This window comes from Plecotus auritus (assembly GCF_963455305.1).
Source record: "Plecotus auritus genome assembly, chromosome: 13".
NCBI lineage: Eukaryota > Metazoa > Chordata > Mammalia > Chiroptera > Vespertilionidae > Plecotus > Plecotus auritus.
In genome coordinates, this window is record NC_137779.1 from 23,782,269 (window position 1) to 23,808,490 (window position 26,222).

Sequence of the window (26,222 nt, forward strand, 5' to 3'; positions counted from 1 at the left end):
TGGACATTTCTTAGGTCAACAGCCAGTAGACAGAAGTTGCAGGATTTCTGGAAGATGGTCGTCCATCATTGCATCAAGTTACCCTTTGGTTGATTCCTCTCACCTGATCGCTATGTTTTTCCAACTGTAGATTCGTAAACTTCACATGTCAGTGTCTCCCAGGAAATGTTACTTTATTACTTGCCAAACAACATGGGGCGGGGGCTGGGGGCTGTGCATTTTCTTTGCCATCTTTTTTTGCTGGAAAGTCTTTGGAATATGATGGATTGCTCTGATCAATCTATGATTGTAAAGGGATTCGTGTATCTACCGCTTGATACTGACAGCAAACATCTGAGCCAGCCACTCAGACACAACCAACATGCTCCAAATGAATGAGAAATAAATAAGTAAATGAATAAATGTGGATTCTCAGCTCTTCCTTTTTATGGTTCTGATTGCACCCTAGGTGACTTACACAATGCAGCAGGTGTGAGGACACCCTACATTTATAAAAGGGGGGAAATACGGCACTCGAACAAAAGAAGGGTTTCTGCTAAGATACCTGGGTTTTCTGAATAACTATAACAGTAAATGTTTGAGGGGCAATATTTTCACCACCCAACCGTGAGGCAAAGCACTCCAAATCTCAATCTTTAGTGAAATCACCGCATTTGCCAGCCAACATTCCAAAGGGGCTCTTGAGGGCTGCCTAGATTAGAATATCCTGCATCTCTCTCTTTAAAAAAAGAAAAAGAAAAAAATTGAAGAGTCCTTGCTCTTCTTTTCCATAGTACATGTGTCTACAGAACCCACAGACAGAATGCCTTTTATTTTGAAAGCTTTATATGGACTCCATCAGCTTTCAGAAGAAAGACTTTCTTTCCAAACTATTCGAAAGATACAAAATGATCATGTAATGAAAGGGGCTGTCGCTTCCGAAGGAGGTTGTCAAGTCACTCCGTTTACTTACAACTCCATTAAAGATTAAAAGAAATAAACCCAAATGCTTTGAATCCGTAGGTACGTAGGTGCAACTTAACTGGTGAATTAATTACAGGTCGGTCATTCGGGGACATTCGAGGCATTGTAAACTACCTTTATAATCTGTCAGAACACAAAATTTAAATATATGCAGGTGGGAGAGAGATGAAAAATGATAAAGTTTCATGACCATGACCTTAACTAACATCTGTAAATTACTTCTCCTGATTTCCCCCCCCCCATCCTCCCCCCCTCCCCCTTAGAGAACGCAAGCTGATCTATTTGCTCCTGGCCTAGAAGAAAGGAGGAAGGGCGGCCAGGTGCTACAAGAAAACCCTTCAGGACATGGACCAGCGCCAGGGCACAGCCCACCTGAATGGAAAATGAAATCCAGGTACAGCCAGCCCAGGGAGCCTCAGCTCCTGTCTGAACTTAAACCACAGATGCGGAGGTGCGTTCTCCTGCCGCTATAGGAAACGTAACGCGAGGACAGCCTCAAAAACCCCTAGAAGCCTCCATGCTGAGGCCTGATGACCCCACATGCAGGCGCAAAGGCCTCGGTCACTTGCTCGCCTCGCCCCCTTGGCCCAGAGCTTCCATTTCCCCATCTGCAAGAAGGGGACCATCCTAGCTGCTAAGGAGCCGGTGCAAAGAACAGCCGAAGCACGTAAATAAATAAAAGGTGACTATTTCTGTTGTTGTGACTGTGGCAACTTATTCCAACAGAGGCGCAAGGGTGAGAGGACCGGAAATGCAAAGTTTCTTAGGGGATCAAACTCCTCGGGCCTTCCAAGGGGACTAGGGAGACCTTTGTGCGCGCTCCGCCCCGCCCGCCGCCCGCGGTCCGCGCCACCTTTCCCGCGGCGACTGCCGGGCTGGGCGGGGCGGCCGGCGGCGCGGGCCCCGCGGCCGGGAAGGCGGGAGCGCGGGCGCACCAGCGGGCCGCTGCCCCCAACGGCTCCGCCGGCTCGATCGCCGCTCCGGACCCCGAGCACGGCAGCCTCCACTGCCGCTGCGGGCTCGGGCCGCGGCCCATCCCCGCGGCGCTCGCTCCGGGCCAACTCACTCTCCACGCGGGCCAGGGGGGCGCAACGCGCAGACCTGGGGCGCCCCCCGCGCCTGGCCGCCGCGCTCAGCCCGGCCCCCCTTTGCTGCCCGGCAGGTGGAGGCGCCCAGCGCGAGCGCTCCGGGCCCAGCGGTCCGCTCCCGCCCCGCGCCGCGCGCCAGCCCGCCCGGGCGCAACTTTCTTAAAGGGACAGGTGGCCGGAATCCGGTCTACCTGCAGCCCCGACTCGGCCTCCTGGCCTGTCCCCCCTTTAGGGGAGAAAGAGGGTTGCAATCTCTCCATCCGCCCACCGCCCTTCCCGCTGGGCAATGACGGATGGCAAGTTTTAATGCACCCAGTATCCTTTTGCCATTTAATTCTTTTGGCCTAAATCGCTCCTCCAGGCAAGCTCGCAGGCATGTAGTTGCTGCCACCGTGGGCAAAGTTTGAAGAGGGGTGTCCCTACCCTTGCGCCCCACCCCACCTGGAGCCCCAAGGCGTGCAAGGCTCGCCGCTGCCGGGAAACGCCGGCTGCAATCCCCTTGACCCTGCCCTGTAACTGACCCTCGGGGGAAAGACCCCCCGCGGGGCTACTGCGCATGCTCTGAGCTGGACAGCTCCAGAGAGGGAAATTTAAAAACGGTTCTTGCTGCGACGGCGACCAAATTGCAGAACGCGAGGGGCGAGCGCGAGGGAGTCCCCCTCCGAAACCCCCGCCCGCCCCAGGAGCGCGGGTAGCGGCGGCCCGGCGAGGACTGGCTCCAGGTACCGCCATGCAAGGTCGGCTTTGCTCCCTCCTCCCGGGAAGTGCCCGGCATCGCATTTCCAGGGCGGAGACCCGGGCGCAGGGCTTGCGGGGGCTGCCTTATTCTGCTCTATTCGGTGTTTTTTTTGTTTGTTTGTTTTTCCTTCCTGGGAATCCCTGAATGACTTTTGGGGCGGATCTGAGAGTCTTCGGTGGGTTGCTGTGTACATTTCAGGCTTTGAGTTTGAGAACTTTAGGAAAGATTTTTCTTAAAGGCTGTTTGTTGTTTAAGGCAGCGGTGGGGTGGGGGTTGGATTGGCTTTCCGACAAGGGCAGGTGGCATTTCTGAAGGCATTTCCAGGGCGGGAGCCATGCGGGATGACTCCTTTTGCAAGTGGGAACTCGGCGCCCCCAGAGCAACAGGCAGGGCGCATGCAGCTGTCCTTTCTTGCTCTTTATTTTCAAAGTGATCAGAACTGCGTGCGGTTGAAAATATTAGGCTTGGAAAGGAATCGGGTTTTTCGGATTTCTATTTTGCGAGCCCACATTTTCCAAGTCTTGACATTTAGATTCTAGAGTCTTCCTCTGCCCTTCCCCCATTCATTCGAAAGAACCTGGAATTTCATTCCATTCTCTTCATTCGCTTCTAAAACCCTGTAGAATTGCCCTGGGAAAGTGACCTGGGACGCCCAGGAATCCTCTAGTACTTTCTTTCTTTCTTTCTCTTTCTTTCTTTCTTTCTTTCTTTCTTTCTTTCTTTCTTTCTTTCTTTCTTTCATTCTTTTTTTTTTTTTTTAAGTATACTGTTAGTTGTTTGAGCTCCATCCTTCTGAACTGTGGGAAAACTGTGGTTTCTGCCCTGTCCACGTCGTTGCTCATGGCAACTTTGTTTTCTGCTTGTCTTTTCTCCAAGGAGATGATAGAAAGTGACATCTCATCCATAATGTCAGGAATTATTCGAAACTCAGGGCCGAGCCATCACCCCTCTCCGCAGGAATACAGGTGAGGGCTGCAACCAGGACAAACGATATGTTTTATCGTTGCTTGAAGAGTGTGTGCGCTGTTTACGGTTCCTGAAAAGGATTGGTCCATTAAGTTGTGGGGTTCTGTAGGAGAGCTAGGACGTTCTGATGTCAAGGTGGGTCCCTCTGAGGGTGTTGAGCTCCTGGCCTGGGGCAGTGGCGTCTCTAAATGCCTGTGGTCCTTTGTCCTTTCCAAGAGAAACCCTCGCCTGGTTGAGAGACTGGGCATCCTGGCGAACGTTAAGATGACAAAAGCAGCTATGGCTTTTTCTCCGGTGGCCCTCACAGGGCTCCAGGAAATGCCCCCCAAATTGGGGTTTGGCTTCCATCCTCCTCGGTGCACTCCTGGGTTCTAAGCCTGGCTGTGTGACTTTGGACAAGTCCCTTGCCCTCTCTGGGCCTCGTTTCCTCGTCGGTTAAAGGATGCTCTTGAATTAGGTGGTCTTAAGGTCCCTTCTAGGTCTCATGTATTTGAAGAATAAATGAGATGGAGACCGAGGCCAAAATACATGACTTCTTGAGACGGGATGAAGGGAAAAGCAGGTGTGGGTGTGGAGGTGAGGTGTGTGGGGGGCTTCACCTTTTTCTCTTCAAACCTCAGGCCTAGAAATGCCCTTCGGTGGGTCAACTAGTCCAGCCCCTTCTTTTACAGACGGGGAAACTGAGGCCAAGAGAGGAGAAGGGGCTTATCCAACGTCACACAGCAAATGGGAGGGATTAGAACAAAAAAGGAAGGACCTGGAGGGCCCCCCCAGGGTTGAGGGGTGACAGCCCAGATTATGGAGTGGGAGCAGGACAGGGGCCAGCCTGAGACGAGCAGGCTGTCACCTCACGTCCTCATCCGCCTCCAGTGCCTTGTGGGGAAGACCACTGCCCTCGATTAGAGGGAGGCGGCTCCCTGAGGGCTGTGGGGCTGGAGGCTGCTTTCCGAGACCCAGCTGAGGCACAAATTCAAACACATATTTGCCGGGAGCCTGCTGTGTGTGGAGCTGCGACCCCAGATGTGGGCCAGGCACACGGCCATCGGTAAGCACCTGCTGTATGCCAGCCCCTCTCCCCCCATCACTCACCTCAGCCTGGGACGCTGCTTTGATGAGTCCTATTGTACAGGTGGGGAAACCGAGGCCCAGAGAAATGAAATGGCCCTTCCCAGGATCATACACCCAGAGGCCTCTGGGTTTCCCTCCAGCGCCCAAGGGTTTAAATAACGGCAGGTGGAGTGGGGGCAGCCCAAGGGTTGCGAGTTTGGGCCCTGGAGTCCGTTAGAATCCCAGCTTCTCTGGCTGTGTGGAGCCTCAGTTTCCTCATCCATAAAATGGGGCTAGAAATAGCACCCCCGACATGGAGTTGTTACAAAGATTAAATAACAATTTCTGGCTCTGCTATTTGCCAATGGAATGAGCCTGGGGAAATGGTGCCCGGCCTTGGTCATTCACATGGATTCAGGGTTGTTTTCTCATGTGGAACAGCTAGTATGTCCAGAAGGCAGAATGACATCATCATCATCATCCTCATCCCTGGTGGTTTCTTAACCCTTTATTGCCTGCCTGACCTGGGCCACAGCGACCCCCTCAGAGTAGCACTATTGTGCCCATTTGGCAGATGAGGGAACCAAGGCTCGACCAGAGTAAATGGCTTCCCAAGGTGATGCCGCTAGTATGGGCACAGTGAGAATTTGAACCTGAGGCTGTGGCACCCGCAGGGCACTGTGGCTGCCACCCGCCCCCCGCCCCATTGGTGAAGAGCACAGGTGCTGGAACAGAATACGTTGTCCTGCCACCTCCCAGCTGTGTGACCCTGGGCAAGTCACTGGCCCTCTCTGTTCCTCAGTTTCTTCATCTGGGCAGCGGAGCAATGAGAACCCAGTTCGCGGGTTATTGGGAGGTTCTGAGCCTCCATCTAGAGAAGTTGTTTAGCCAGGCCAGGGGCAGAGGGGAAGTTTTTATGATCATACAGCAACTCCCCCCGCCCCCCCGCCCCATTTCCAACAAATCCCATTTCCCCTGCATAACGGCCCCGGAGAGGTTTATGGGCTTCTCATTCTGCCTCCCAGGCCTCCGAGAATGGCTCCAAGGACCGCTCAGGGCTGCTGGTCCAGCCTGGCTCCAGCCCCCACGCAGCCCTCCACGCAGCCGGCTGCCCCGCATCCCCAGGGGCCCAGTTTGGCCGTTAACTTTCAATGGTTGTGTTCGGGGAGGTGGGGGGAATGGGCAGCAGCTGGAGGCGGCCGCCCTGTCCCCAGGGAGCTGTCGGGAGTCAGTGGCCGGGCCTAGACAGCAAATTGGCAGCAGTCTCCCTGCCTGCAACCCGGTGGCCAGGGGCCAGGGGTTGGGCAGCCCTGACCTCCCGGGCAACGGCAAACAGCTTGTGCTCAACGTGGGTTAGCTGCTCCCCCACCCCCCGGCTCAAGGCCTGGAAGGGATGCCCCTCTTAGAAGTGCTAAGAAATAGTTATTAAGCACCTACTGTGTGCCGGGCACCTGCTAAGCTTCTTACCTTAGCAAGTGCACCAATCCCTTCCATCTTATGGTCACAGCCGTGAGACAGATTCTGGCATTATCCCAGCTTCTAGACAAGGAGGCGGTGGCCCCGAACCATGGCTCGCCCAAAGGCATGCACTCAGGAAGGGGCTGGACCACCTGCCTCAGCCGCTGGAATTTATTCTAGAGGTCAAGTCCCACAACCCCTTTTACAGATTGGGGAACTGAGGCCCAGAGAGGCGAGAGAAGGCTGGCTGCTGGCCCTCGGGCCCTCACCTTTCTCCCAGGACCATGCCAGACCCTCCTCTCAGGAATTAGGTGACCTTGGGCGAAACCCCTTCTCCTTGCTGATGGTGGTTTTCTCCTCTGTGAACCACAGCTCGAGGCACACAATAGGTACTTAATAAATACTCATTGGGTGGATGGGTGGGTGGGTGGGTGAATGTCTGTGAGATAGAACACATCCTTGGAAATGCGGGGAGGCTATATGCTCGTGATGACAACATCCTGTCGCATGGACCAGACGGGCGGACACCACCTGCCTTTCCTCCAACTTCCCCCCGAGCTCTGTATGGCGATGGTTAAGCCCCTGTCAGTGTACCCCCGCCCCCCACCCCCAATCGGTTGTAACCTTGCAGAGGGTGTGGGCTCCATCTGTCAGGGCGGGACCATCCCAACATCCTTACAATCCTTCACCCTGCTGGTGCCTGAACAGCTCTCAGTGTACACGGTGGGCAAGGGAGAGGGCAGCCTTCCTGAGGTCCAGCCCTCCTTCGGGGTCCTGTGGTTCCACCCCCAGAAACGTGCGCGCATACACACACACACATACACACATGTGCACACACATACATACGCGCATACACATACATACACACACACACACACACACACACACACACACACACACACATACACACACGTCCCAAGCCAAGTTCTAGAAAGGGAAGATTCTCTTTTCCTAACTCCTAATGTAATCATTTCACATTACGCTCCCTCCCGGCCCCGTTGGGCATTTCTGCACTTGCTTTAGAGTTCCGGTTTCCTGGAAACGGCTACAAAAGATATGTTGGCTAAATAAACACCCATGTGAAATGCTTAATCCCTTCCGCGTGAAGGTTGAATCAGAACCAAGAACAGTTTGTGGTGATGTAACGGTTCCTTACTAACCACATCTGGAGGAGGCAGGTGAGACTTCTCGTAACCAGCGTGGAGGTGCCATCCCAGGGAGGGCCCGGCATGCCTCTGCACCGCTGGGGTGGTCACCTGACCCCCTGGTGACAGTACTTTCTGGACAAATCCCTCCCAGTGACCATGAAAGGCAAGAGGAGAGACCGCAGTGAGGAGGAAGGAAGAATCATGGTTTGAGCGCCTCCTGCATGCTGGGCACTGTCTTACAGTTCATCTGCCCTCTGTAGTGGGATCATCATGACTAACCCATTTTACAGATGAGGAAACTGAGGTGCAGGGAGGTGAAGTGACTTGCCCAAGGTCCCACAGCTACAAAGGGGTTGACATGGGATTTGTACCCCCAGCAGATGTTCCTTCTGCTGCTCAATTGCTATATCAACTCTAAGGAACCCCAAGATAGGAAATAAAGGGTTCGCTGTGGGCTTGACTTCAGCTCTGTAGGCAAAGATCCCCACAGAACTGTATTCCATCCACAAATATGTGTGGCCCTGTGCAGGCACCTTTGCAAGAACACCATCGCCTTTCACCTTACATACAGGGCAATGGCCCTGGGGTCCAGTTCGCCTCGGTGGACAAATATTGGTGAGGGAATGAAAGCCTGGACTGGTGTCCTCTGAGTCTGCATTTGGGTGTAGGACGAAGTTATCCCTGTCTTCCGGGAGTTTAGCGTCCACAAGGCAGATGTAGATGAGAAGAGATGCCCGAGTAAAAGGAATGGGTGATCGTGGGAGTTTGTGTCACATGTAGACACGAATGGCGTAGATGATGGGGGATGAAAGACTGGGAGATGCTGGACTGGTCTGGGAGGGCTTCCTGGGGGCAGTGGCATCTAAGCTGGACAGAAAATGGAGAGAGGTTGGGGCATGCAAGATGCGTTGGAGCTGGGATGGGGGCTCTTTTTTCCTTTTCTACTCCAGCAGGTGTGTAATCAATGCCCACAGGCTGCCAGGCCTTGTTCTGGGTGCTGAACAAAACAGAGGGCTTCCCATCCTTACCCTTGTAGAGTGAGGCCCAAAAACGTGTATAAATGCAAAATAAAGGGCCACTAGGGTTCGGGGAGTGGCCAGGAAGGGACCCTCAGAGGAGGAGACATTTAGGCTGAGATCGGAAGCATGAGAAAGAGCGAGCCTGCCGGGAATGAGTACATGGAACAGCATTTCAGGCAGAAGGAACAGCATGTGCAAAGAGAACAGACTGTTGGAGGAACTAAAAGATAAACAAGTTTGCCAGAGCAGAGGGGATGGGAGGGAAGAGAAGGGAAGGAGGTAGTCAAGGGCCAGATCATGGCAAGGGGCTGGACTCTTACTCCCTGACAAGTTTTAAGGACAGTGACAGGTTCTGATGTCCCTTTTGAAAGCCACGCTGGCTGCTGGGTGTTTCATAAACGCACCTCTAGCTCTTGAGCCACTCACTGTCCTGCACTCTCCCCGTGGCTTACCTGCTCTGAACCAAGTGGCAGGCCTGTGATCACCTCTGTTCTGCACAGGAGGAAACGGAGGCTCAAAGGCATTGAGTCGCCTGCCCCAGGACCCCCCCCCCATTAGGAGTGGAGCCAGGACTGGAATCCAGGTCTCCCTGGGCTCACCCCACTAGTGCCCTGCTCCCCTGGCTCATCTTCCATCCCTCCAGCAACATGACTGACTAAGGACATGGTTGAGGTTGTCCGTTTGGTCCCCCCGTCAGTGTAGGATGGCAGCCAGGGGTGTCTCACTTTGCCCAGGGCCACCACGGGGCCCCCTGACCATGGCTGTGCCACCGTGGACGCACCTGGCAGATTCTTCTAAAAATGGTATGACGGTGGCTTGCCCTTCCTGATTTACTTCCGCCAAGCTGGCAGAGTGGCTGAGGGAAGAGGTTCCAGGGTGAGCGGTTTAAATCCCAGCCCCTTTGCTGACATGCTGTGTGGCTGAGGGGCATCTCTTGCCCTCTCTGGGCCTCAGCCGTCCCATCTGTGAAATGGGTATGATCAGTAGCCACCCCACGGGCCGTCGGGAGATGAAGAAGGTGCAGAGCTAAGAGGACTGGCAGGAAGGTGGGCACGCCTCGGGGTCGTTCTCCCTCCTCTCCCCTAGGCCCGCTAGGAAGTGATCTCCTTGGGCAGGAGTTTTCTCTACTTCCCGGAACAGGGCCTGGCCAGTAGAAGTTCGGGGAATATTTGTGAAATGCTGTGGACACTGCTAGTGGCCACCCCCCCGCCCCCGCCCCTGAGGCCACTTTATGCTGAATCCGTACTCTTCAGAGGATGTCTGCTGTAATGGAACCGCGGCCGTGCAATGCACGTTGGTGAGCTGGGCACCTGCCTGCATGGGCTCATCCGGTCCTCAAAACAAATGGCCTGTGGGATGGTGTAAGTGTTAGCGCTCCCATTTAACAGATGAGCAAACCGAGGCTCAAAGACAAGGCTCACGGCTACTGAGTGGCCGGGTGGGATTCAAACTCAGGCCTGGCCGACCCCAGAGCCCACACTCATAACCACGACACAAACGCCACAGAGAGAACAATGAGGGGAGACGTGGCCTGGGCTCCCCGGCTGAGAGGGGTCACGCAGGGCCTGGGCTGGGCCTTCTGAGCAGCCAGAGCCTTCTGAGCACACCCACCCGGGCTCACAGGAGCAATGTGGTGACAGCACATAGGAAGCCCTCGGGAAATGCTGGCTGCGTCAGACCCTGATGACAGGTTATGCTGGTGTTGGTTTTCCCAGGGTGCCACCTCGCTCCTAACCAGGCCCTGCCCCCCCCCTTTCACACTCCTCAGCATCCCCCCATTTCCCAGGGGGCCCTGCAGGCTGTGGGTCCCAGTGGCAGCCCCGCAGAGATGGAAGGGACTCAACCCCTTGCGTTCCGGATGGGGAAACTGAGGCCTGGGGAGGGCAGCGGGGAGGTGCTGGGGAGGCAGCTGAAGCACATGCACCTGCGCGGCCTCACCTTTCCTATCTGTGAAAGGGGTGATGCTGCCCCCTAGGGGTGTGTGTGTGTGTGTGTGTGAGGTTTAAAAAGGAAAAGATGGATATGGCTGAGCTTTGGAAAGAAAGGAGAGCCCCCCAGTGTGGAGTGGGGAGCTGTGGGCGACCTCCTGAACCAGGAGGGGACTCTGAAGTGCCGGATAGGTATTTGTTTTTGTTTTGTTTTTTGCCCCCAAAGCTGTCCGCTCACTGATGGGGAGCCCCGTCTGTGACAAGTCCCCCACCTGGTTTGAGGAAGGCGCATTGTCAGGGTCACTCCTGAAACCCTGGCCTGACCGTGTCAGCTGCTTTTTCAGCAAATGCTTAGTCAACTGTCACCCTATTGTCCCCAGCCCACCTCGTGTAGGTGCCATTTGATTCCCATTTCACACACGGGGAGACCGAGGCCCAGGGAAGGCGAGTTACCTGCTCGGCTCACACAGCCAGGAAGCGTGCAGGCGGGGCCCACCTGCCTTGGCGTCCTGCCTGCTTCTAACCACTGTGCTCCTCTGCCTTCCTGGAGCCCCAGCGCCAGTGCTGCGCTGAGGGAACCTCTCCTCTGCCACCCCTGCTTTTCAGACGGGGAAACTGAGGCCTCGGAGGGACAGGAGCGTGCCAGGATGGTAACGCTTTGGGAATGCAATTAGGGGTCACCTGCACGCTACTGCCATGAGTGACAGGGTCCTTGGAGGCTGCGCGGGCTCATCTTTCACCCAACAGGGGCCTGGCAGGACCCTCGGCTCCTGCTTGCATGCCCCTGGGACAGGGAGCTCAGTGCTTGGTGTGGCCTCGGTACCCAGCTCCCGGTTTACAGAGCCCTGCCCTCACCTCCTCACTGTGGGGGGTGAGCTGGGGGACTCTTTTTTCATTTTATTTTGTTTTTTACTTTATCGTTGACAGTATTACAGATAGCTGCCTTTTTCTCCCTTTTTGCTGGGGGAATCTTTTATAAGGAAACATACTAAAACTCAGAATCCCATGAAATCAGCTCCTGAAATTCCCAACCCTAACTCAGATTTGTACTTGTGATCCGGTGATGTAGAAACACCACGGATTTTTCCATTAAGACTGAAAGGAATGTTCTGACCATTGCCTCTTGGTAGGGCTTTCTGCACTGTCCACTGTGGCAGCCACCGAGCACTTCCGACGTGGCTGGTGTGATAGAGACGCTGAGTCTGTAATTTTGATGTTAATGGATTTAAATTTAAGTAGTCACAGGCAACTAGTGGTTCCCTATCGGCTGGCACAGTGCTAGGATTTTCTGGAACGCACAGAGCCCGTATCTTCAACCATTCCTGCAGGGCAGGGGAAGGGACAGTGGGCAATAATGAACCCAGTCTCTGGCTGGGGGATCCTAGACAAGCCCCTTTCCTCCCTGGCCTCCGTGTCCCCATCTGGCAAATGGGAAGGCAGTAATGATAACAATACCTGTGTGATCAGACTCTTGTGAGTCTGACATGAGACCGAACACATAACCCACGTTAGCTCAGGGCTGGCCACACGCCAGGGGCTCGCCACCCCAAGCCGTGTGCACAGGCTTCCGCCCTGCCTGGCCCTGGGGCGATGGGGGTGGGGCATCTGGGAAACCTGGGTCTGCGTGCTCCTCTGTCCAGCCCTGAGGACGTACTGAGCACTGTGTGGCCAGCACCTCCCTCAGGGGGTGCATGGTTCCTGCCTCGGCACCAGGATCTCCTGGGGCCACCTGCACCCAGCCGTGGGCTCTGCCCCTGTCCTGGCCTCCTCCCTGCCAGACCTGGGGGGGCCCCCAAGATCTGGAGGTGCAGCCCCTGCCCTCCTGGGGACATTAGCGGGGCTCGGGAGAAGGGGGAGGTTTGTGGTTAACCAGGGTGCTCCCTGGGGCTCAGGTGGGGGCACACTAAAGGTGCTCAGAGCGTTGCTGGGACTGCCCAGGCCTCAGTTTTCCTGTCTGTGAAATGGAGGTTGGATGTAGCCCAGGCTCTGGCATACAGAGTGCTCAACAAACAAAAGCCCTAGTGGTAGCAGCCACAGGGGCAGGTGTATGTGACCCCCGGAGCCCACTCCCTTGAGGCCCTAAGTTTATCATTAACATTAATACTGATATTAATATTAATGACAGCGAAGTCAGACACTGTTCCAAGTGCTTCACATGCAGTAACATTTAACCCTCACAACACCCTATGAGAAAGGAACTGTTTTACCCCCATTTCACAGATGAAAAACTGAGGCTCGGAGAGGTTAAGTCAGTGGCCCACAGGTAAGTGGAGACCAGGATTAGAACCCAGAGCCCAAGCTCTTAACCACATGGGTATGCCTGTGAGATGCACCCGCCACCAGAGATTTGATCCACAGGGGTACCCAGGAACCTGGTTCGTTTACAAGCCACCCCACCACCATCCGGGGCTCCGATGGGACCCCCACCTTGAGAAACGTGCCAGCAGGGACTCCCTTCCTCTCCTCCCTGTGGCCCCAGCGCCAGGCAGACTGGTGAGGGCAGTGGGCGCTACAGCAGGTTGCTGAGCGGGAGTGGGGCCCCCACCACCAGAAGCTGGGAGGTGGGTGGGCTGGCCTTGGGGTGAGAAGCGGTGGGTGGGAGCCAGCCAGGCATTCCTGACAGCAGGTGGCATACCCGGCTCTCTCCCTCAGCCTCACTCCGTGGTCTCCACGGGCCGAGGGGACAGATGGCATCACCCAGGCCCGGGCCGTGGCTGTCACTCGGCCAGATGAGTTACAAGCGGGCCAAAGGGGCGGCAGCTGGGGGGGCTGCAGAAACAATTGCATTGAGACCCCAGGACAATGGGGGCCACGTGCCACAGGGGCAACAGTCGTTTGTCACACAATGGGCCGCGGCGGGGACAGCAGCCGGGCCAACTGCTGCCGCTGACACGGGCCGGCCGAGTTTTCAAATCATTTCCAGGCCCTGTTTTCCTGCAAGGCAGCCAATCGCCGGGCGGCTGGGCGGTCACCTGATGCCAGCCTGGTGGGCCCAGGCCCGGTGACAACTGAGCAGCAGTGGCCATGGCAACGCTAATTGTGGCCCTAAAACACAGGCAAAGAGAGAGCAGGAGACATGGGGAGAAGGGGGAAGAGAGAGAAGGAGGGCGAGAATCCCCGATCGGGGGGCCCCCGCAGATGGCAGGGGGTGGAGGCTGATGCCCGTCGGTGGGTCCCGGTCACATGCCCGAGAGAAGCAGAGGTGGCATTTCTTCCTGTTTTCTCTCTCCCTCTCCAGCTCTATGTTTGACATGAGGAGCTTAGAATTTGGACCCGGGGCCTCGGCAACAACCCGGACAAGCCCCTGGCCTCAGGGTGGCAGGGGTGTGGGCATGGGGTGGGGTCCTGGCCGGTTGGCAGCCACACGATCGCCTGGACAAGGTGCTGTTGTGGGCCCAGTGCTGTCGCAGATCGGGTACCTGTCCGGCATCCTCACTGGGCCGCCTTCCTCCTTCTGTGGGAAGGGCTGTTTTGGCTCATGAATCTGTTCAGGGCTGGGGGGCCTGGGTCCTAAATGGAGCCTCCAGGGGCCGCCTGGGGTCACGGTGAAGAGTCTGGGCTTCAGGCCACATGGCCTGGGCTCCACCCCACCACGTGGTCTTGGGCAAGTGACTCGGTGCTCTGAGCCTCGGTTTCCCCATCTGTAAAAGGGGGATATGAGCATATCCTACCTGTCAGGCTTGCTCTGGGGATTGAATGGGCCTATGCTTTTTTGTTTTAAATTTATTTTTATTGTTTCCAGGGAGGAAGGGAGAGGGAGAGAGAGATAGAAACATCAATGATGAGAGAGAATCATCGATCAGCGGCCTCCTGCATGCCCCACACTGGGGTTAGAGCCCACGACCTGGGCATGTGCCCTGTCCGGGAATCAAATTGTGACCTCCTGGTTTGAGTGGGACTATGCCTTTTGAGCAGGAATGCCATTACCTCAGTTTCCCCATCTGTAAAATGGGTACAATGATAATACCTGCCTTATGGATTAACCGGGAATGTTTCAATGGCTTAATTCCTCAAAAGGACTTGACATGGTGCTTGGCATATAGTAAGTGTTCAACAAACATTAGTGCTTATCATCTTGGGGCAGGGGCTAAGGAACATGTTAGAAGAGTGAACGAAGGAATGATCTGAGGCTGTGTAATCTGGCTGCCAAAGGGAGGGTCCTGGGACCAGGATGGGGAGATTGAAAGGTGGGGGAGGCTCGGGGAGGTCAGGGGCTGAGGGGGAGTCTCCAGAGGTAGGGGATCCCCTGGAGCTGGCCTGAGCTCCCCGCCTCTCCCGAGCTCCTGCCCTCCCTGCAGGCTCCTGGCCACGACCGGCGACGAGGACCTTCCCGGGGACCTGCAGTCACTGTCCTGGCTCACGGCCGTGGACGTGCCCCGGCTGCAGCAGATGGCAAGTGGCCGCGTGGGCCTGGGTGGCCCCAGTGCACCACACCCACACCCAGGTAGGCCCAGGGGCAAGGTGGGACGGCGTGAGGGTGGGACTGGGGAGAGGTGACACCTAGAAATGCCACCCACCGGCGGGGGTGGCCATGGCTGGGTCACGCTCTGGGCCCCAGTCTCTCCACATCTGTAGTATGTGCCCAATTCCATCTGCCCCAGTGGGATGTGAGTCCCTCATTTGCTCACCGCTATGTGCCAGGCCCCTGGGAGCTGAGGTTTCCGCGAAGGACAGACAGCCCCGCCCCTGCCATCTAGAGCAGCCTGCAAGCTAGGGCCCGGGCCTGTTTGGGTACAGATGGTTTTCACATCTTTCAAGGATTGTAAAAAAAAAAAAAAGACAGAATCCACATGGCTGGCCAAGTCTAAAATACTTGCTACCTGACCCCTTATAGAAGTTTACTGACCCTGACCTAGAGGTGAAAAGAGAAGGCATGGAAGGTGCTGAGCACAGGGCCTGACACATAGTAGGTGCTCGTAAATGGCAGCTGGTGGCAGTGACCGCAATGGGTCAAATGCCTAGAGACACAGAAAGTGCTGAACGGAAACCGTCAGCAAAAGCAATCACCGCAGTGTTCACGGCTGAAAACGAGCGTCCGGGAGTATTTCCTTCGTTGAACAAGTTGTCCAAATGGTCCCCTTCATAGGTGGTAGCCACGGGGTACAGATGGGGAAACTGAGGCTGGCCCAAGATTATCCCCAACCCATTCTTCATCACTCCCCCCAGGGAAGTGATTTGCCAAGCACCTACTACGTGCCTGGCCCCAGAGGGGCGGTACGGCTCTACTCTCTCGAGGGAGGTGCCCAGGGACTGGGCTGTCCCTGCCAAGGCCACGTTGCCCCCAGCTCCGCGGCGTCTCTCCGTTTCCCTCTTGCAGGTTCCTTGGCTGGGGTGGCTGACCTCCATGCAGGAGCCACCCCGGGGCCCCTGCTCCATGGCCCGGCAGGCGTGGCCCCCCCAGGCGTGCTGGGCCTGGGCCCCATGGCCAGCCACAGAGCCGGCGTAAGTGCTGCTGCGTGGGTTGGGGAGCGAGGGGGCACCCTGCAGGTTTGGGGTCTGTTCCGTCACTCTGACCCTCTGTCTCTTCCTCTCCCTGCCCCTGCAGATGCCCCAGTTCCCTGTGGGGGGGCAGCCCCCCTCCAGCCTGCAGGACCCACCGCAGATGTACTCTCCGGCTTCCCAGCCACCGTTTCCGCTCCCCCGCGGCGCCCAGCAGGTACCAGGGGCTCGGAGGGGCCCTGGGCTAGGAGGCAGACACCCCTGACTTCGACGGGCCAGGGACCCCTCTGAGCCTCAGTGTGCTCCGCTGAGTCCCTGTCACGGGCTCCTTCATTGAGTTCTCCCTAAAACCCTGCTGTGGGTGCAGACCAGACTGTCTCCGGGGGGCTGGACACCCCACACCTCATCTCGCTTTTCTAGCCCGGGGTGGGGTGGGGTTACCGTGAGTGACGTATGCTCTGTCTCACCGTCTCTCTCTCTGCTGCCTGTACCCTGTCCCTGCCTGTGGGAAGTGCCCTCCTGTGGGCCTGTATGGCTCCCCGTTTGGGGCACGACCTCCCTACCCCCAGCCCCGCATGGCTGTGCATTCATCTCAAGAGCTGCACCCCAAACACTACCCCAAGCCCATCTACTCCTACAGGTGAGGTCCCGGGTGGGCCGCGGTGAGGGGGGCTTGAGGGGTGAAGGATGCCTTTAGGGCACCTCGGACAGCTAGGTGTGGTGGCCCAGACTTCCAAGGGGGAGGTTTTGGGGACTGGGAGCCCCCAGGTGTGATATGCTGTCAGGAAGGGCCATCATGTGGTCAGTCGACCCCCAGGGTGGAGAATCCACTCCAGAATTGGGTTCAGGGCAACACTCTGTCACTCACAAGCTGTGTGGCCTTGGGGAAGTGGCTTGGCCTCTCTGGACCTCAGTTCCCCCTGATGTCTAAAGTCATCAAAATAAGAGTATTGTAAAAAAAAATAATAATAAATAATAGTACTGTGTGCCTCACAGGGTTTGGGGGAGGAGAGTAAACAGCCTAGTTAACGTCTAAAGGCCCACAGACATTATTATGGGGAAGGGATAAACAGGAAAAATGGGGTTTCTCACATCGGTATCAGTGGCTGAGCTCAGGGTCAAGGCAAAAAGGGCAGGGGGTGGGGTAGGGCCATGAAGAGGAATCCACAGTGAGCACTATGAGTGTCGGGGCTGGTACCCGTGGGTCAAGCAGGGCTGGCTTCCTGGCGGAGGGGACCTTGGGCTGTCGGCCCGAGACGCCTTCATGCCTGGCCTGCCCACCTTCGCCTCCAGCTGTCTGATCGCCATGGCCCTAAAGAACAGCAAGACTGGCAGCCTGCCTGTGAGCGAGATCTACAGCTTCATGAAGGAGCACTTCCCCTACTTCAAGGTGAGATGCCGCAGCCAGGGCTGCCCTGACGTCTCCCTAGCGCTGTCAGACCCAGAAACGGCCCCAGGCCGCACCGAGCCGCCCTCCTAGGCTCCCAGTTATGTCTGAGACGTGGCAGTGAGGATGCGTGCATTCGTGCACTCCCACAGACATGGGCAGAACAATCCGGACAGAGAAGGGGGTATCCGAGCTGGGCTCTGACGGATGAAGAGGCGCTCACTCGGCATCCCGGGGGCAAAGGGCAGAGCGGGCAACCTAGTTACTCAGCACAGGCTCCGTATAAAACAGAATGATGCGGAACACAGGCCCGGCGAGAGCCTTTGCCTCTCTGAGCCTCGTGTCCTCACCTGCAAGATGGGGAGAGTAATCCCCAGCCGGCAAGTTAGCGAGGATTCTGCACGTCAAGGGCCTGGCAGCTCCTGGCACGGGGTTTAGCCATTAGTAATGTTGTCCTTGTTGGCATCAAAGGAGAAGGTCAGAGGGTACCAAGCTGTGGGGTCCCAGCCTGGACAGGGTGCTTAGCAGAAATATTGTAAAATAGTAGTGGGAGGGGTGAAGGGGGGAGAGAGGGAGAGAGGGAAGGGCAGAGAGAGCGAATAGGGGACGGTGTGAGTTGCATTACAGTATCCGGTTACCGAACAATAAACTAAGAGCATTTAAAACTGATTGGCATTTCACACACTTGGCCCGTTATCCTTGCATTAGCATCCTCTCGCTTGCTTGCTTCCTGAGTGGGAGAGAAAGTGGAAAACCCAGCAGCCCTGGGCCCTTTTCTTATGGCGTAACCATGATGGAGCTGAGCTGCCCCTTTAATCAGGGCATAGGCCCTCCAGTTTGCCACAGTCCCCACCACTCCCTCTCGTCTTCCCAACTCAAAGTTGAGTGTGGACACTGTCCTTGAAGCCCTCGAGGCCCGAGCCTGAGACTCCCAGGAGAGAGGGTTTGCAGGGAGGTCTCTGGAGGGGGCTCTTGCTGCCCATGTCTCCCCACAGACGGCGCCCGACGGCTGGAAGAACTCGGTGCGACACAACCTGTCCCTGAACAAGTGCTTCGAGAAGGTGGAGAACAAGATGAGCGGGTCCTCGCGCAAGGGCTGCCTGTGGGCCCTCAACCTGGCCCGCATCGACAAGATGGAGGAGGAGATGCACAAGTGGAAGAGGAAGGACCTGGCTGCCATCCACCGGAGCATGGCCAACCCGGGTGAGGCCCAGACCCCGCCCCGACACCCCCATAAACACACACACATCACCGCCCAGCCCAGCCCTCCTTCCCTCCTGTGACATCATACCCTCCTTCCCCACCCGCCCCAGTGGCCACCCGCCTGAGGGGCCTGGGCAGGCACGTGACTAGCTGTTGAAGCTCACCAAGCAATCCCTAGTCCTCACACAGAAATGCTGGACTGAACAGCCACAGGAGGACACTGCGTTCTCACCTTTCCTAACACAGGTCTGAAACAGGAACACCAGAGTGGGCTGGGATGTGGAGAAACAGCGCCTGCATGTGCAATTCGTAGGAACATAAGTTGTTCGACTTTTCCAGGGCAAAGTAATAGATCCAAACCCCATACGCTGTACCCATTTGTTGGTGATTATTCTACCTTTGCCAATTAATGCTGCAGAAATCAAAGATTTGTATGTATGCGCATCTATGAACACTCACATATGCATATATCCACACTCATTTCTCTAGATAGTTGAATGTATGTGTACACACACACACACACACACACACACACACACACCCATACATGGATATCTATCTATCTATCTAAAACCCTAAGCGACCGTTCGACCGTCTGACCGGTAGCTATGATGCACACTGATCACCAGGGGGCAGACGCTCAACACAGGAGCTGCTGAGCTGAGGTGACTTGGCAGCTGCGGTTCTCGGGTGACGCACCGGAAACCAGAGAGGAGGGAGCCCCATTCCGGGGTGCATCACCCAAGAACCGCCCTCTCGCAATCCGGGACCCCTTGGGGGATGTCAGAGAGCCGGTTTCAGCCTGATCCCCACAGGCCAGGCCAAGGGACCCCAGGTACACGGATTGGGCCTCTAAGTCTGAATATAAAGAGAGAGAGAAAGACTGGAAGAAATGTGCCAAAACCTTTACCATGAATAGAGAGAACACGGACAATTTATAGATGCTTCGCCTTTCTGTACCTCCCAGCTGGGGTCGAACCCGGCCAGGCCACAGTAACTCCTCTTACTGTCCTAGGAGCAGGGAGTGGCTAGGACCCCTACGTGCTCATTCCGTCCAGCCTCACGGGCCTTGTGACCCCTGCCTCACCCCCTCTTGCAGGGCCGTGATGAGGTTCAAGTGAAGTCCAGGAGCGTCAGGGCCACCCGCTAAGGCACTGTCCCCCTGAGGGGAGCCACTGTCGCTGTCCGAGGCGCCTCTCATTCCTGCACAGCGTGGGTTCATCCCATTCCCACAGTGACTCTGTGCAGTGCACGATGCCATCTCCTAGGTGCAGGGCCTGAGGTTCAGAGTCCGAAAGGCTTGCTCAGGTCACCCGGGTCATAGCGCGGGGATCTGACCCAGGCCTGGGCTGCTAAGTCACCTCCCCGCCTTGCCTGCAGAGGAGCTGGACAAGCTGATCTCGGACCGGCCAGAAAGCTGCCGCCGCCCTGGCAAACCGGGGGAGCCTGAGGCACCGGTGCTGACCCACGCCACCACGGTGGCCATGGCCCACGGCTGCCTGGCCGTCTCCCGGCTCCCGCCCCAGCCGCTGATGACCCTGTCCCTGCAGTCAGTCCCTCTGCATCACCAGGTCCAGCCCCAGGCACATCTGGCCCCAGACTCCCCCGCCCCGGCCCAGACCCCACCCCTGCATGCCCTGCCGGACCTCAGCCCCAGCCCCCTGCCCCACCCGGCCGTGGGCAGGGCTCCCGTGGACTTCATCAACATCAGCACCGACATGAACCCCGAGGTGGATGCCCTGGACCCCAGCATCATGGACTTTGCTCTGCAGGGTGAGGCTGGAGGAATGGGTGATGGGAGGAGAGGGAAGGGAGAAGCTGGCGGGGTGGGCAGGAAGACAGAGGAGGGCTGTCTGCATTCACCCCCAGCTCATTCCTTCAGCCAGCACTTCCACCCACCTGGGAACAGCACATTCCATCAAGCCCTTCGTGGTGCTCACTGTACACCAGGCCTGGCCCAGCATTTCACAGGCAGCCCCCGACCCTTTCCCACAACAAGCAGTCCGTGAGGCCACTGCACAGCCCATTCCTCCAGTGAGGACACTGAGGCAAAGAGAAGGCCCACGGTCACCTGGCTAGTCGGTGGCAGGGCCAGGATTCCAACCCCAAACGTTCCATCAGTAACTGCTGCAACTTGTATGTGCCAACCTCAGGCCGGCACACTGACCCGCTGCCTGACACATGGCCATGCTCCATGCACGGGAATGAATAAGTGAGTGAATGAATGAATGAATGAATGAACGAGCAAACGAATGAACAAGAGAAGGTCAGGTTTCAGTGAAGGCTCATGACTCATTCATTCACTCACACTGGTGTACCTACTATGTGCTAACCCAGTGGTCGGCAAACTCATTAGTCAACAGAGCCAAATATCAACAGTACAACGATTGAAATTTCTTTGGAGAGACACATTTTTTAAACTTAAACTTCTTCTAACGCCACTTCTTCAAAATAGACTCGCCCAGGCCGTGGTATTTTGTGGAAGAGCCACACTCAAGGGGCCAAAGAGCCGCATGTGGCTCGCGAGCTGCAGTTTGCCGACCACGGGGCTAGCCAATAGCCTCTGCCCTCAAGGCATGTCTAGTGAGGAAAATGGACAAGTGAGCAGCTTAGTCAGCAAGCTAGTGCATTAGTGTAGCTGGGAAACGGGGGTGTGGGAGCCCCCCGCTTCCCCCCGGATTGTGTTGTTAACCTGATGAAGAAAGGGAACGCTGTTCTGCCCTCTGGCTTTGACCAGGATGGCACCCCTGAACGAGGGCTAAGTGTTTCCACGCACCCCTGGTTTAGGAGGTGGGTTCTCAGATGGCCTCCATTTCATCTGGGGGAGCCCGAGGCTCTAAGGAAGTGACGTTCCCAGGGGTGCCCCGTGGGAAGGTGAGGGCTGGGGCTGGGACTCTGCCTCCTCCAGGTGGTTCTCCAACAACACGGACCTTTAAATCCCACACGTGGTCCCGGCCCTCCCTAAGAGGGGGTTCGAGCTCGGGTCTGATATGAGCCAGCTCACTGAATGCTTTTATCTTTGGAAGGGAACCTCTGGGAGGAGATGAAGGACGAGGGCTTCAGCCTGGACACGCTGGGGGCCTTCGGAGACTCCCCCCTCGGCTGCGAGCTGGCGGCCTCGGGCCTGACCCCCGTCTCTGGCAGCAGCGATCAGTCCTTCCCGGACCTGCAGGTGACGGGTCTGTACACAGCGTACTCGGCCCCGGACAGTGTGGCCGCGTCGGCCGCCGCCTCCTCCCCTCAGTACCTGGGCACCCCCGGCAACAAGCCCATAGCCCTGCTGTGAGCTGATGGCCTCGCCCCCCCAAACCTGGGCCTAGCAGAGAGCCTACCGGGCCAGTGCTCCTCCCCCTCCCACAGGGGGCTGAACCTCTGGGGGGCTGCTGGCACCCTGACCCCCCACACACACCTCCACAGGAAGCCTGTGAGGCCTCCCAGGTCAGAAGGACAGAGGAGAGTGGACAAGCATCCTGGCCTCCTCCCTCCCTGATGCTCCTGGGACGGCGAAGCAAGGCCTCCAGCCGGCCTCCCGCTGGGCCCCGTCCACCACCTGCAGCCCATTGGGGACGCCTCGCTGCACCCCGGACACACCTGGTGGGAAGGAATGCCCTTTAATTTATTCTCCTCGGATGAACCATCTGCCGCAGCCTCTAGTGGACAGGCCCTGAGGCCCCGAGTGGCAACCTGACTTCTCTTGGACTGGAAGAGGCTGAACTTGGAAATGGGTGCCCGCGCCCCCCCCCCCCCACCACCACCTCCAGGCCCACTTCTTCTGTAGTCTCCTAGAAGTCCATAGAGCAGATTCCGGGGCCATACCAGGCACTGTGACCCCGTGTACATTTATTTATATTTATTGGAGCCCAATCAAACCACCTCTTCGAATCCAGCCCGCAGCCCTGGAGTGAGACCCCGGGTCCCTGCCTGCATCCCGGCAATCCTAACACCCACGTTCTCCGCGAACCCCGTCTCCAGCGGGCTCCTAATCCCCTCGCGGCCCGGCTGCTCCTAAGGAACGAGCACTTTGGACATGTGGAACATCCCATCTTGACAAGTTAGAGACCGGATGGTTCCTAACTGTCCAGTCGTGATTCCGATCTCTCCCGCACGGACCAAGAGGGGGGGCGCCATACTTTTGGGTCGCCAGGGCTTGCTAAGGGCAAATCGGATTGAACGAGAGGAGCGGGCGGGGGGTGGGGAGCTTTGTGTCTGGAATTTAAGACGCCCCAATGGAAAGAAAGCAAACTGAACACTGGAAAGCTCGACCCACACGGGGGGGAGGGATTGGGGCGGAGGGACGAAGCTGCGATGCAGAGTATCCATTCCATTGGCACTTGTCTATTTCATTGCCCTGTGACCATTTTAATGTGGGTTTTTTTTTTTTTTTTCTCTTGTTGCCAATTACTGACTTTCCCAGTGGCGGGTTCTGTAGACAGCTGGGTCTGAGGGGAGCCAGGTGAGTGGCTTGAAGAAAGGAGGAAGGAATCGGGGATCTCCCAGCTAGTGGCTTGAGCCACTGTGCCCTCTTGACCAACTAGATGTTTCTGTGGCGGGGAGTTCCCCAATCCTCGAGCCAGAATTTTCCAATGAACCAGCAGGTCAGCCAGTCCCCAGGGAGATTGGGGGTTTGGCCCTGTCTTGAAGAACCATCTCTAAGTCCCTCCTAGTTCTGGAAGCTCCCGCCGAGCATCACTATCCTCAGACACAGCCCAGTGCTGCCCGTCTGCCCGCTCTGCCCGGCTGCTTGGTGGGACACGCCCCCATACGTTATGATGTTTGAGCTGTTGTTAATGAAGACCCCGTGTTCGGGTGACGCGGGGACTATGTAAGCGTAGTATTGGATAACTTGTCTGTCAATAAAGGCTGAATGGCAGCTCTGTGGCTCCCAGGGAGGGATGGGCGGGGCGGACAGCAACATTACACCTCGCAGGGCAGACCCTACTTACAGATGGGGAAACTGAGGCCCAGAGGTGACACACAGCCACACGGAACCCAGGTCTTCTGATGCCAGGTTCCCATCACCCTGGAAACCGGGCGGAGATTGTCACCATCAATAACAGCACGGCTGCCATTCACTGTCCCTCCGTGCCAGGCCCCTGACGGGTGCGAGCTCAGGCAGGGAGGTGAGCCCCGTTCACTGCTCGGAAAGGGGAGGGTGGGGGATCTAGGCCAAGTGAAGCAGCACTGATTCCATCGCTCAGACTCCAGGGCCGGAGCCCGGTGGTACGACGCGGAGCTGCCTCTGGCCATCCCTGGAGTGGAAGAAGGCTACGGTGCAAGCAGCCGCACCCTCACAGCGCCAGGCCTGGGCTGGGCACTGCCGGGAATCAGCTCAGTCAATCCTCACTACAACCCTTATGAGCATGTCATTCATTATTACACCCATTGTGTAAATGAAGGAACTGAGGCTCAGGACACAGACACCAGGGGGGTGAGGACATGAGTGGGGGTGGAAGGGGCGATGGGGAGATAAGGACACATGTAATACCTTAATCAATAGAGAGAGAGAGAGAGAGAGAGAGAGAGAGAGAGAGAGAAGAAACAGGCTCAGAGGTTAAGCAGGTGTCTTGCCACCCAGCATAACAGCAAAAGGATGTGATTAGGAGTCTAACTCTCTCTCTCTCACACACACTCTCTCTCTCTCTCTCTCTCTCTCTCTCACACACACACACACACACACACACACACACACACACACAGGGCAATCAGCAAGTAACAGGGTATGCGAGGACGGGGTTGGGGTGATATGAGGCAGAGCTGAAGGGGGCCCCCCAGTGGAGACCAGGCAGATGGCAGGGAGAGGATGCCTGCAGCCACCCTGGGCTGCCTTCTCCCCAGAACCCGCTTCTCAGCTTGGCTCCAGGGGGACCCTGTGACCCAGGCCCGGCCCAAGGACGCATCACAGCCTCCAGCTGCCCCCAGCGACTGGTTGGGGTCAGAGGGCAAGTGTCCGAGGCATGTGGGTCACAACCTGTATATAGCACCACCCAAGGACTCTCTAGAAGTGATGGGACAGGGGCACCCTCCAGGGGCGCCGACCTGGCGGGGAAAGCCTGAGCGGCGGGGTCACCATGAGAAGAGGGCGGGGAGCCGTGACGAGTTTGACCTCCGTGCCCGACACAGACAGGTGGGCCCAGGCCCGCACAGTCAGGCAAACATGCCAAGGTCGCAGCCACAGGCCAGGACCACGCTGACACGGGAAGAAGGCGTGAAGGAGAGGCCGGAGGGGCAGGCTTCACTGAGGTTCGCTCTGGAGTTGGGTGCTAACAGGAGGCAAACCGCATGAGCCCCGCCACCTGCCGCAGAGGCAAGCACTCCCAGCGGCCTCTCCCTGAAACTGCGCTGCCACCCGCACACTGCAGGGCTGGGCCCACTTCCCAGGCGAGGAACTGAGGCTCAGAGGTGGTGAGAAATCACCCACATTCCAACACCAAAAGTAATCAAACACTGGGGAACGTGTAGGGGAGGGGGCTTATTCCTCCTTCTCCTCCCCGTGAGATGTGTAACCCCACGGGGTGGGCAGAATAATGGCCTCAGGCTCCTTATCCCCAGAACCCGAGGCCATGTTACATCAAGAGGAAGTGAGGCAGCAGGTGGAATTAAGTGTGCTGATTAGCTGCCCTGGAGAGAGTCTTCTGGATTCGCCAGGTGAGCCCAATGCAAACACGGGATCCTTATCAGGAAAAGAGGGAGGCGGGAGGGTCAGTGTCAGCTCTGCAGGTGGAAAAAAAAAAAAAACTAAACCGAAACTGAATCTTCCCTTAGAGCAGTGGTTCTCAACCTTTCTAATGTCACGACCCACAGGTTGAGAACCGCTAGCAGGGTCGCCTAAGACCATCGGAAAAGACAGATATTTACATGACGATTCATAACAGTAGCAAAATTACAGTTATGAAGTAGCAACGAACATAATTTTATGGTTGGGGGTCACCACAACATGAGGAACTGTATTAAAGGGTCGCGGCATTAGAAAGGTTGAGAACCACTGCCTTAGAGCCTCTGCGAGGACCGAGCCCGCCAGCACCCTGGTTTGAGCCCCGTGAGCCCCATGTTAGACTTCTGACCGCCAGAACCGTAGAAAAATAAATGTGTGGTTTTTAAGCCACTGCGTTTGTGGTCATTAGGGCGGCAGCCACAGGAAACACACATCACCCTCTTCACAGAAAGGGAAACTGAGGCTGAGTGGCCGAGCACTTACCTGTGATGAGTGACGTGCAGGATGGATTCAGACGACCTTCCTCCCCACGGTCTCAACCTCAGAGGGCCCGGCGGACGGACGTGGGAAAACCTCTGAGGTTACACTGCTGGGATCTGACCCCAGGCCTGCAGGTCTGCCGTCTCCTTCCGCCGCTGCCTGGTGTAGCGTTGGCTCATCAAGGAGGTTTAGGGAAGGGGGAAGAGATACGGCCAGAGCGGGGCGCGAGGTGTGGGAGCCAGGGATCGCCACCTGGGGACGATGCTGGCCGGGCCCACCTGTTCTTCCTCTGGGTATAGATGCCAGAGCCCTGAGTCTGGTGGGGAACGGGACAAACACCAAACTAAGGTCTGGAACGTGGAGAACTTCCTGGGCGGAAGGCAGGGAGGCGTGGCAGCCTGGGCAGGAGCAGCTGGGCGGGCGAGGGGGACACGAGGCAGAGGGATCCAGGAATGGAGGCTGGCTGATGGTGTTTGTATATCCCGTCTAGGATGTTGGAGAAATGCCAGTAAAAAGACGCAGTGACTTTTGAGTTAAAGTTACTTCTAGGCTACACCTATTAAGATGGCTACTTTTAAAAATAAAAACTGCCCGGTCGGCATGGCTCAGTGGTTGAGTGTTGACCTATGAACCAGGAGGTCACGG

At 56.8% G+C, this 26,222-nt stretch overlaps 1 protein-coding gene across 1 annotated transcript; it reads left to right on the plus strand.

The window, feature by feature from the left end:
• Nucleotides 1-3,630: 3,630 nt before the first annotated feature.
• FOXN4 (forkhead box N4) lies at nt 3,631-21,671 on the plus strand (the record flags this gene model as incomplete). Its single annotated transcript, XM_080650768.1, has 9 exons — nt 3,631-3,755; nt 14,655-14,800; nt 15,674-15,798; nt 15,902-16,012; nt 16,308-16,435; nt 17,089-17,185; nt 18,178-18,385; nt 19,766-20,158; nt 21,412-21,671. The coding sequence occupies 9 exons, from the start codon at nt 3,631-3,633 to the stop codon at nt 21,669-21,671; spliced, it is 1,593 nt and encodes a 530-aa protein (XP_080506894.1).
• Nucleotides 21,672-26,222: the final 4,551 nt, after the last annotated feature.